This window comes from Myotis yumanensis, unplaced genomic scaffold (genome assembly GCF_028538775.1).
Source record: "Myotis yumanensis isolate MYYU_CA2020_CCGP unplaced genomic scaffold, mMyoYum1.0.hap1 SCAF_13, whole genome shotgun sequence".
NCBI classification, from domain to species: domain Eukaryota; kingdom Metazoa; phylum Chordata; class Mammalia; order Chiroptera; family Vespertilionidae; genus Myotis; species Myotis yumanensis.
The window spans coordinates 2,751,174-2,763,560 of record NW_027223764.1 but is presented as its reverse complement, the minus strand read 5'-3'; the positions used below and the strand labels follow the sequence as shown (position 1 = coordinate 2,763,560).

The following is a 12,387-nucleotide window of genomic DNA, read 5'->3' as shown; positions in this document are numbered from 1 at the left end:
CTCTGCAGGCACGAGGGTGGGGAGCCCTGTGGCTAAGACGGGGCTCCCACTGGGGAAAGGCAGGGGGTGAGTGTAACCTCCGTGCAAACAGGCTGAGTCCCAGAGAACCACCCCAGCAGCCAGGACACGCACAGCAGCCAGTCACTGTCTCTAATACCTGCGAGTCAGCCCTCACGCTGGTGCCCCCGAGGTCCCCTGCTCTCAGCCACTGGACACAGCAAAGGACACCGTGCCCTGTAGGGGCCACCAGTCCCTCTGGCCCGGGGCCACTGGCCTCGGGAAGGTCCCAGGACCCGTGTCCCTGCCCTTGTGCCCTCAGAGCCTTCCCATCCCCAGCAGCAGGTACACGCTCACCGCGTGAGGGCGATTTTCCAAAAGCCACGTGTCCTCTCAGTGGACTGATTACCATCATTCCTCGGAGACACGGTGACGGCTCTCGCACAGGAAACCCAACGCTGCCCATTTGAGGCTTTTATCGGGTGCTGCTTTCTTTGGAAAATAAAATAAAGAACAGCACTTTTTAAAAGCACATTTATTCATGAGCTCCATTAGCATAAATACTGCAAAGCTCATGTTCACGCACGGAGACAGCGTCTTTGTGAAAAGATTCGGTGAGGAGTCTTGGTAGGAGGGGTGTGTGCACTGAACGAGCATTTAAATGACACTCTTTCCAAATAGCGAAGCAGGTGGGTCCTCGAAACACCCATCAGAAAGAATGGGTGCCCCCATGTCCATAGCAGCACAATTACCATAGCTCAGATCTGGACACAGCCCACGTGCCCATCAGCAGATGAGTGGATAAAAGCCGTGGTACATCTACACCATGGGATACTACGCAGCAGTGGAAAAGAAGGATCTCTCACCCTTTGAGAAAGCATGGAGGGAACTGGAGAGTATCATGCGAAGCAAAATAAATCAGTCAGAGAAAGACAAGTGTCACATGATCTCACTCCTATGTAGAATTAATGAACAAAATAAACTGATGAACAGAGTGGACCCAGAGACATGGAAGCATGGAACAGACTGAGGAATCTCGGAGGGAAGGCAGGGGAGGGTGGGTGGGTGGCCATCAGCCCAAGACCTTGTGTACACCTAAGCATGGCCCATGGACGAAGACAATAGGGTGCTGAAGGCCTGGGGTGGGGGCGGGGCGGGCTGGAGGGGGTCAATGTGGGGAAAAAGGGAACATATGTAATACTTTCAACAATAAAGATTTTTTTTAAAAAGGAGAAGAAACAGGCAGGTCCCTAGGACCCAGCCAGGCTCACAGCAAGCCCTGCGCATCCCATCTGCCCCACCGGGGACGCTGTGGTCACGATGAACCCCTCCCCACCCCACCGCGTCCCCTGCAGCCAGTGCTCAGGGTGGAAACCAAGTCCCTGTCCTCACAGGCTCGGAGGGAGCCGGGCGGCCTGTGGTCAGGAGGGCGAGGGCACCGTCGGGGGAGTTCCCTGTCCTGAGCGGCTCCTGTGTCTGCCCACAGCTGTCCTGGGAAGGGGCCGCGTGTTCCTTTCAGAGAATCGGCAACTCCCAGTCTTCTCGAGGGCACCCAGGCCCCAGAGAAACGTTTGCGTGTCCCTCTCACTACATTACATCCTTAACGGGCCCATTCACAGAGGGAAGTCTGACCACCGGGAAGCAGCAGCCAAGCTCCCAGGATACCCTGCGTGCTGCTCACGGCATCCGCTCGCTCCCCGCCCAGCTCCGAGGGCAAGCTCGACTCCAGCGAAAGGACATGGGGCGGGGGCCTGGCCACCCACCCAACCGCTGATCAGGCCACCTGCCTCCGGGACAAGGGCCCCTGACCCCCCGTGGCCACGGACCAGAACTATAGGGAACACTAAGCCTGCTCCTAAGGCTGAGGGCCTGGACGCCGTCACCGCACGGAAAAGGTGAGATTGACCGTGGATCGCCCGGCGCCTGGCACAGGAGAAGTGCACGGTGAGGGGCGGCTCTCACGGCCACTGTCACCTCTAATTGAGAGCTGAGCCACGTCCATACACACCTGGGCCACAGGTTGGGAAGACACCGCTCTCCATTCTCCCTTCCTTACACCCACAGCCGCGCCGGGAGCAGGTCCCACAACCTCCCCAAGTCCAGGGCCCGTCCAAACTCTGACGGGCTTCTCCCCGCCTCCCTTCCTGTACTCCCGGGTTAACTGTCGGCCAGGGGGCTGTACCTCGAGGGCACACAGCCAGGGTGAGCCCCACCCAAAGACAGGACGAGCTCTCCAGTAACTGGCCATGTCCCCATCTGCCATGACAGCCCCACCCTCACTCCGTCACCCCCTGAGCCATCAGCACCCACATTCTGGCTGACCCAGCCCCTCCCAACAGGGTCCTAGCAGAACGTCACAAAACGCAGTGTGACTTCAAACCACACGTCACTCGCTCCCTCAAGCACTTCCCCAGCGTGGCGGTGTCCCAGGGCACCCCTGGCAAGGCCCCCACCAGACAGGGTCACCAGACCTCGGGGATGCTGCTGGGGCCACCCCAAGTCTCGCTCCGTGGGGCCCCATCTCCCCCACCTCTACTAAAGTGTTTCAAATGACAGAGCAGCGATGGTAGGGAACGTGAGGAGGCCGAGGCATTTACGTACAGAATGGAGAAGCCCGCGGCCAATGAACCCGTTTCACAGGAAACACTTTATGTCCCATCCTCAGTGAGCTACACCCTGAGAAGGAAACCGTGAGCGTCTGCGCCAAGCTCTGAGACGAGACTGGACCATGGCGCTGGCAGGAGGCACACTCGGGCGGCCGTGAACCCACTTCTCCCCCCGAAACTGCGTCCTTCCTGGCAGGGGAGGGGGACGTCCGGCCCACGGGCCCCCGAAATCACGTGGTGTGGCTGGGCCCAGGGATTGGGGTGAGTTAATCGAATGTCTGACCACACAGAGCAGGCGGGTTTGTGAGTTAATCATGTTGTAGGGCCCGTCGATGATGGTGCAAGTACCCAACTGGCCCCACCCCCGTGTCACGGTGACGCCACCGCCGCCACCAGCACCAGCCCCTGCTGCGCTCCGGCTTGGCCGTGGGGGGGGGAGACATGATTGTCATTGCCCGGTCGACGCCGAGGACCCTGAGGCAGCGGAGGTCACACGAGGAAGACGATGTGCCATCTGGTGGCCTGGGAAACGCCCGCTCGTGTGCTGGTCTTTGATGGGAAATGCCATCCAACACGCTTAGGGGAAGGGCACCAAGGACTAGACAGGGAAGAAATGAAACGGGACCGCGCGAGCGTCCTTCACCGAAGAAACCACACTCAGGAAGACGGGGGGAGGACCACGGGCTCAGCTCTCGGAAGCAGGCACCGTGACCTGGGTTTCGTATTATTCAGAGAAATCCCCCCAAATAGACGCCGTTCCATGCCACGATGACCCATACGGGAGAAGCGTCTACAGTACATGCGAGTAGAAATGAAACGGCTGAGTTGCAGGACCTCGACTAGTTGTTAGTCCTGGTATAAAATTTCATTCCTGGCATCTTCCGTGTAAACAGGTGGAAAGAAACTGCCCGGAGAACGAGGGCGGAGAAGAAAGCCCGCCCTTTGCTGGAAGGAAGTCACGGGAACCAGCACCCAATGCTTGTCTCTAAAATGTTGGACGGCTCACCCTCCCGTGTCCACGCGTGCTCCCACACGGTGGGGGACGAGCCCATTTTACACACCAGACGGTAAAACAGGGCAACCCAGCGCCTCCCCGCTCTCGAATTTGTAGGGAAAGAAGTTCAGTTTCAAATGACAGTGTCAAAAGCAAGGCCCAGGCGGGCGGTCAGCGGAGAGGAAAGGCCGCCGGGCGAGAGAGGCCCCGCCACAGGGGCGCCCGGCGCCGCCCGGCACTTACGATGAGCTCCGAGTCCCGGCCCATGGAGATGACCGTGCGGTTCACCGTCCGGAGGAGCCGCTCCATGATGAGCTGCACGTGCCGCTGGGTGGGGCCCTGCGGGAGGACAGGGCAGTGAGGACCAGGCCCGGACAGGCACCCACACGCGTGCCGACCCCCAGAAGGAGTGAATCGGCTCTAACCCGGGTGAGAGGAAACGCTGCCCTTGTCAGAGGCACAAGCCCTCGCGGAGAAAGCTCAAGCCGTGTTATTAATTACCGTCCATTAACGATCATTTGTTACATAAGCACGGACATGTCATGGAGGCAAACCTTACAAATGAAAGCAAATCTGTTGAAACAACACGTGTGCGGTCCCTGGTCAGCCCGCCGCTGGTTTTCAGGCCTCAGGCGGGTCCCACCGCCCACAGGCCTGCGGGCCAGTCCCGGGGCTCGGGGCCAGCACGTGGACGGAGTGCACACACGTGCTCAGCGAGCGACCGAAACCCAGAGGGCACGGGCCTCGCCACCGCAGACACTCGGTCTTCTACTCAGTGAGTGACGGGGTGCGGGACTCTCCTTAGAACTCGGAACGTGCGCAAGTAGGTTCTCCAGTCACTACCGCACAAAGCCAGGGTGGGCACCCCGTCCTCCGGGAGGTCTGGCCACTGGACCCCTTCCCTCCCAGATTCTCCCCAACAGAAACAGGGGAGCCCTGAACTGGAACCAGGGGGGCTGCTGCCCTGTGGGTGGAGGCTTCCACCCTTTCAAAGCCACACCTGTGTGGCCGTCACCCCGAGAATGAGTTCATTCTGATCTCTGCGTCTGAGGGCACGAACCAGGCTCTGAAAAAAGGAGCCGGGCAGGAGTGTGTGTGTGTGTGTGTGTGTGTGTGAGTGTGTGTGTGTGGGTGTGTGTGTGTGTGAGTGTGAGTGTGTGTGTGTGTGTGTGTGTGTGTAAGTGTGAGTGGGTGTGAGTGTGGGTGTGTGTGACAGTGTGTGAGAGAGAGAGTATGTGTGTGTGTGAGTGTGAGTGGGTGTGAGTGTGTGTGTGGGTGTGTGTGACAATGTGTGTGAGTGTGTGTATGTGTGAGTGTGTGTGTGTGTGTGTGTGAGTGGGTGTGAGTGTGTGTGGGTGTGTGTGACAGTGTGTGAGAGAGAGTGTGTGTGTGGGTGTGTGTGTGTGTGTGTGTGAGAGTGTGGACTGGGAAGGTGCTGGAGGTCATGTGGGATAGAGCTACGAGCCAGCCCTGCTGACTTCAAAATCCCACCCGTCTGTCCAGAGCTCAGGGCCGACGACCAAGGCCCTGCACGTTTCCAGACACACCTGGAGAACCAACGATGGCACGTGTGTGCACACGTGTGCGCACATATATGTGGTGGGTCGGTGGGGATGGGGAAGGGAAGGGTCAGGCGTTTCCCCATGGGCTGCGCTAACGGTGGATTAGGGAAAGGTAGTGGAGCGATTCGACATGCAAAAGGAAATCCAATTTACAAAACACAGGCCAGCTACGGAATCCCAGGGAGAAATCGCCCGGGGGAGAGGGGTCGGGGGAGAGGGGAGGAGCAGACAGCTGCCCCGCTCAAAACTCTCGCAAGGCCAGTGACTGAAACACAAGACGAAAGCACCTGCGTGCCTGTTTGACTTTAACGAGAACAGGAGGAAAGCAGGCAATGAGCCTCCACTTGCTCATTTCTAGTTTGTATCATCAAGGCCTTTGTCTGACGATGAGAATTAAAATCTAACTCTTGAGAGACATTTAGCTGAGAAGTTGTCGGAAAGAAATTAAACAATAAACATATTTAATGTGGAAGGATAAGCATTGTAGTGTAATGTTTATTAGATAAATCACATTATGTTTATAATTATATGTAGCACACCTCACACATGGATAAAAGTAATTTGCAGGTGCAACTTTATAGACAACCCTTAAAATTAAGGCCATTTCTTTAGGAATGAATCCGTGTGCCTTTGTCCCAGGAGGGGTGGGCATGGCCCCCGGGACGGGGTCTCCCACCGTGGGGTTTTTGGGTGGATCCCAGAACGAGGTCTGCAGGGCGGGGTTTGTGTGGGCCCCAGGACAAGGCCTCCCACCCTGGGGTTTGGGTGGATCCGGGATGAGGACCGTGGGGTGGGGTCTGGGTGGATCCGGGACGAGGCCTGCTGGTCCTGGCAGCACCCGGCGCACGCACTCACCACGTCCTTGCGGGACAGCACCTCCAGCATGTTGCTGAGCAGCTGGCAGCAGGCCTCCAGGTCCTCCTGCCGCTCCAGGTGGTACTTGAGCTGGTCCGTCATCATGGGCAGCAGGAGCTCCCTGCAGTCTGCGGGGACAGGGGTGCGGTCAGCAGGGCCACACGATGCACTGGGGCTGCCGGAGCTCGTTCCCAGCACGTGGACTGCTCTCAAGGACATCCCACGTACGCTCCGCCCACGGACGACGTCTGGGGACGTCCGGCGACCGGACGAGGAGGAACCCCTTCTATTGCTCCGTGACTGACTCATTCACACACCCAGCTCGCAGGTGCATGAACGCACACGGGAGGCTCTGTGCCACCGCACAGCATCACAACCACGCGCAGCGCCCTTACCCACACGCGCTTTCCCGGTTTCAGTGACCGGGTCAACCGCGGTCCCAAAACAATGTGTGGAGACTTCTAAAAATAAACAACTCACACGTCTTAAACCGCGTGCTCCTCTGAGGAGCAGGGCGGAATCTTGCACCCGCTGCTCCTTCCCGCCCGGGACGTGGACCACCCCTTTGCCCAGCGTAGCCACGCTGTCCGCACAGAACCACGCGATATTGTGAGGGAGCGAGACCACACTCACATCACCTTTGCTACAGGACATCGCTATCACTGTTTGATCTCAGTGTTATTGCTGTTACTCCCTCCCGGAGCCTAACTTATAAACGGAACCTGACCACAGGAAGCATGTGAAGGCATGACACGCCGCCGCAGCAGGAGTCAACACCGTGTACACAAGGTTTGGTTCTTCCCGCAGTTTCCGGCCTCCACGGGGGGCCTGGAACGCAGCCCCCGCGGGTGAGACGGGATTATGCACATCCCTGCGAGCACACATCTCCCAGTGTGCACACAGACACACAGACACGGCGGGAGCTCTAACTCCCTGCTGCGCCCACCAACTCAGTGCCTCACCCCCTGCCCAACACGCACTCCCTGTGCCCCCGGTGCTGGGCTGTGGAGCCAGCCCGGCCACTGCCCTTCCTCGGCGACGCCAAACCGCCAGGACACCTCACAGGCAGGAGTCAGGCCCATGAAGATCTGAGCAGGTGCAGAAAAACGGGCCAACGGGACGAAGGAACACAGCCTTTGTGGAAGCGGGCAGGCTGCTCCCGAAAGCTCAGCAGGGACCCGGGAGGCAGAGGCCTGGGGGGCTGGGGGCCCCGGGGAGGTGCCGAGCCCCGTCCTGCCACATCCAGGAACCCCGCTCCCGACGCAGCTGGCGGAAGTGGCCGCTCAGGCTCTGGGGCCCACATGCCCCGGCCAAACTCTTCTTTGGTTTTTTAACCTCATCTGAAGATATTTTTCCATTGATTTTTAGAGAGAGTGCAAGGGAGAGGGACAGGGAGAGAAACATGGATGTGAGAGACACTGACTGGTTACCCTCACACCTGCCCTGACCAGGACCAGAGATTGAGCCTGGAATTGAGGCCCCTGCCCTTGACCGGAATTGAACCCAGGACCCTTCCTTCAGTAGCAGGCCGATGCTCTCTCCAATGAGCCAATTTGGCTAGGGCCCCAGCCAGACTCATCCCTCACCGCCCCATTCACCCGTCATGCTGGACGAGCTGCCGGGGACCTGCCTGCTCTCAGAGGTAATTGAGTGTGTTTGTGTCATTTGTCAGGATTACTCCGGGTGAGGAGGCCATGGCTGCCCTGTCCATCTTCAGTGGGAGACGCTGTCGGCCAGCCGGGCTCCCCGGAGGGACCGACCGCCCCCCATGCCCAGCCCAGGGTGAGCTGTCTGTTACCGGCCTCTCTTGATGAGAAACAACACAACTTTAGGAAATGTCGCTGCGGTTGTCCTGTGTAATGACATTTCTTTCTCTGAGCCCCTCGAGAACATTCAAACTCGAGCGTGACAACCTGGACGTTCTTAGTATCCACCCCAGAAGACGACGCGGGGAGATGGGGAAGCAGGACAATGCTCGCAGGACTTGGAAAAGCAGCCACCACCTCCCGGGCCACGGACAGAGCTCCAGTCCCGGACCACACACACCCCAGGACAGGTCACCGGAGGCCCAGGCTTCCTCACGTTGCACGGACCTCACCCGGCATCTCAGGCAAGCCTCCGGGGACAGAGGGGCCCCGGCGGCCCCGGATGCCGGCTCCTGCTCCTCTGTGAGTTGCCATTGGCCCTCTCATCTGCTTCCCCTACTGGGGTGCAGTCTCCGTGAGAGAAGCCTGTTTCTCATCAGTACGAGCAGCCCTGCACATACACCGAGACTCACACATGCGTGCACGTGGCCTGCACACGGTGTCTGATCAGCCTGGACGCCGGCCAGTGGAACTGGGTCACCAGCAAGGCTAGGGAGAGCTCGTTAGGATGCTGTCGTGCCTCTGGTGTCTTCCAAGGACGGAACAGGCTGTCCGAGACTGCAGGTCCCCCCTCGCCATGTAACAGGTGCGCGGCTTCAGGATGAAAAATGAACGTGGGCAAAGGAACCATGCAAACTCCGTCTGGCCAGGAAGAGAGCTCTTTTCCTCAGTGAGCATGCGCACACGCACACGCGCGCGCGCGCACACACACGTACACACAGAGAAACACAGATACACACACAGATACACACACGCAGATACACAGACACACAGATACACAGATACACACATAGATACACATAGATACACACATGCAGACACACACAGAAAAACACAGACACACAGATACACACAGATACACAGACACACACAGAGATACACACAAACACACACGCAGACACACACAGAGATACACACACAGATACACACAGATACAGACACACACAGATACACACGCAGACACACACAGAGACACAAGACACACACACACTCAACAGACACAGACTCAAAAGACACACACAGATACACACACACAGACACACATACACAAAGAAACACACAAACTCAACACAGATTCATACATACCACACACATTCCTACATACCTGCTCACACACACATACCACGCATGCACACACCACCACTCACATGTACACACACCCCTGCAGTGACCCATGGGAAAGCATGATGCTCCGTCCCAGCAGGCGAGGACGAGCTCCTGTCACTCGCTGAGGCCCCAGCTCAGTGTCCTGAATGCCCTTCCCCTCCCCCCATGAACAGAATGTCGTTTCTATGTGACGATCTGTGTCCATGGTCCCTTCAGGCACAAAACAGATGGCCTGGGAATCTGACCATCACAAGCAAAAGCAAACCTTGTATTTCAAATAAATCGCCACAGACAGCCGCTTGGAAAATCTGCAACAACTGCTCGACCAGCGGCCAGAGCCCGGGTCTCCGCGGGGTCGGGGAGCGATCAGCGCACTCGGGGCGGCCCGCCACCCCCGTCAGGAAGGTGCAGAGGCCAGCCGCTCACGCTGTGCTTTGGGTCTGGGGCAAGTCACTGAGAACGCTCCATGCCTTGATGCTGCGGATCTGCAACGTGAGGGGGCTGCTGTTCCCCTCTTGGGGTGCTGTGAGAACTCCATGGCAATGTGTCTGTGGCAAACAGAGCACCCAGCAACTGCAGCTTCAATTACAGTAACAGGAATAATGTTACACCCGTCAGCCTTTCCCACCCAAGTGCACCGATAGGCTAATGCCGGGACCCAGCGGGCAGTGGCCGAGGAGGGAAATGTGTCATTGTACTGACTTTTAAGTCATTTACATTTAAATGTAAAAAATGATACTCGGTTCAATTTTGGAAACAACTATTTGAACAACTTGGGTCTGTAAATCTTCCTTTCTATGGTCGATGGTATTAAACGTATTTTAAATACAGATCAAGTACCTCTGATGAAAATGGAGCACCTGGCCAGGCCGGTGTGGCTCAGTGGTTGAGCATCGACCTATGAACCAGGAGGTCACGGTTCGATTCCCAGTCAGGGCACATGCCCAGGTGGTGGGCTCGATCCCCAGTGTGAGGCGTGCAGGAGGCAGCCGATCCATGATTCTCTCTCATTATTGATGCTTCTCTCTCTCCCTCTCCCTTCCTCTCTGAAATCAATAAAAATACATTGAAAGAAAAAGAAAAGGGGGCACCCAGACTGACATGGGCTGTGAGTGTAAAACTGCTTTTCAGAGACTTGGCTTGGAAAACACAAGATGACGGATACATTAGCCATTTTTAGATGGAAGTCATGTCGCGGTGATACCTCAGATAAAGTGCATTATTAAAATTTACCTCAGCAATGATCCTGTGCTTGGGTTTAACCGCGGCCTCCGGAACATCTTAAGTGGCAGATGTGGCTCGCGCCCGGCTGCTATCGGCGGCGCGGTCTGGAGCGCGCCAGGAGGCAGATGTCACAGACCTCGAGTGCCATCGCTCACTCTGATGGCCTGGTGCTCAGCACTGAAGGCAGAAGCCAGGCCCCAGTGTCTCTGAGCAGACCCGCCATCGCACGTCTGTGACTTCGGCATTTATCACTGACACTAGCTAGGAGCCAAGGCACAGACATAACCTATGGAAGCAGGACCAGCTAGGACAGCGGTCCCGGCTGCAGGAGAGGTGGCCAGCCTGGTGGGCTGTCTCCACACACATCAGCTGTGGGGACCAGAGGTTCTGCAGCACCCACCCCCCCCTCCGAGCCCCCCCAGCGTGACCCACTGTGATCACAGTCAGCAGCAACTCAACATCTGCTCCCCCTCAGCTGTGCGAGCTGGAGCCCCGATGATTAATGCTCTGGTAATGGGCACAGAGTATAAAAAATGTTCATCTTTATCGAAGGTATTCAACAGGCATCATCAGCTTCTAAGCGCCCAAGCGGAACATCGGTCTATAACCTCCTGACGGCTCTGCATCCGGCAAGGTGCAAAGACGAGAATAAATCTGTTCATTTAAAACATTTGTTTTATGAACACTGAGTCATGTGCTCCTTAATTTTTAGTTGGGTCCCATTAAACAAATGATCCATAAAGTGATTTAATAACCTTGAGCCTGTTACGCAGAACTGAGAGGCCCAGGAGCGCTTTTAATGAGGATTACACAGGAAGAGCCGTACAAAGTGGGGGTGCTTGCTATTCATCTTCCCCAGACAACCATCTTATTTTTCAACTATCGAAGAACTCTGTGTCCTCATGATTCCATTTGCTCCAGTGACTGCTTCCCTCCGTGCAAGTCTTCAGGCAACAGAAATGCACAAAACAGGACCAGCCACGGAAGGGGTCAGAAGGACCGTCCAGTTATGTCCACGTGGCATGGATGTGGGAACCGGAGCCGGAGGGGAGGGATGCACAGGGATGGCACCCCAGCGTGGCAGCTGAGCCAGACCTGATGCCTGCTCCTGAGCCAGACCACCGCAGGGCAACGGATCCATGCATGTGCACATGCGTGTAGACATGTACGATTCTGGTTATCTTTACATGTCAAACGCAAATTAAATTTTTCTTAATGCAACAAGTCATGACTGTCAACAGTACCAGGAGGAAACAATCGAGCCACCCGGGGCAGGCCGCTCTTTCCTTTCTGAACGTGTGTCAGACAACTGCCCCGCCCTGTGTCGCTATTCCTGTCGACAAGTCGCACCGCCACACGTGTTCTGGTCAGAAGATCCTCTATGGTGAGTGCTGAAATGGACATAGACGAGGGGACCTGCCTTCCAGCTCTGAGGTACCAGGCCATGGGATTTTAACTGCGAGGCCACAGAGCAATGAAAAGTGCCCCAACCACCAGGAGAAGGAAGAAGCTATGACAAGTCCATGAGCACAACACTATGTGCTTCATTTACATTTACTTTACGGACGTGTTATTTATTCACATACTTACATTTCATCTTGCTGCATATGGCATTTGGAGTGAATTCAGTTTTCAGAATGCATTTCTCCTATGGCGAGTGTGAAACAGTGTCAGAGTAGGTGATGGATTTGTAACAAGACAACCCCTTAATCAGCACCAAGGCAGCGGACAGCTCCCTGCCTGGGCTCCTCACTGAGAAACTAGTTACTTAACTCCTGGGCCCTTATCTGTAAATTAAGAGAATTACTCTTTTCTAATTCTACGGAGTTTTTTTTTAAGTGGATGGCTCTGAAGCCCTGTCAGAGGAATTAAACTTGCTAACAAAGAGTCCTAGGCATACGGTGGGTGCTCAACGAATAATAATGGAACTGAAATGGCTATAATTAAGAAACCGAAATGGACTTCACCCTCCTGAATTCAATAAACCATTTCTAAAAGGCTGCATTGTTTTAACAAATGGTCTTTTCAAACACACCTATAATGAGAGATGTAGAGTGATAGGTAGAATGAGGGATGAGAAAGGTGCAGCAATTTCCAGATAAAGATTAAAATGTTCTCCGGGTGTGAAAAGACGAACGAGGGGAAAATGCAGGTCCCAACCCACCATTATTTAACAT

At 56.0% G+C, this 12,387-nt stretch overlaps 1 protein-coding gene across 1 annotated transcript in view; it reads right to left on the bottom strand.

The window, feature by feature from the left end:
* The window catches only part of DOCK1 (dedicator of cytokinesis 1), a 288,779-nt gene that overhangs the window by 161,572 nt on the left and 114,820 nt on the right, over positions 1 to 12,387 (bottom strand). Inside the window, 2 exon segments of the mRNA XM_070432089.1 lie at positions 3,841 to 3,936; positions 6,015 to 6,142. Of these exon segments, the coding sequence (XP_070288190.1) occupies positions 3,841 to 3,936; positions 6,015 to 6,142 (224 nt within the window).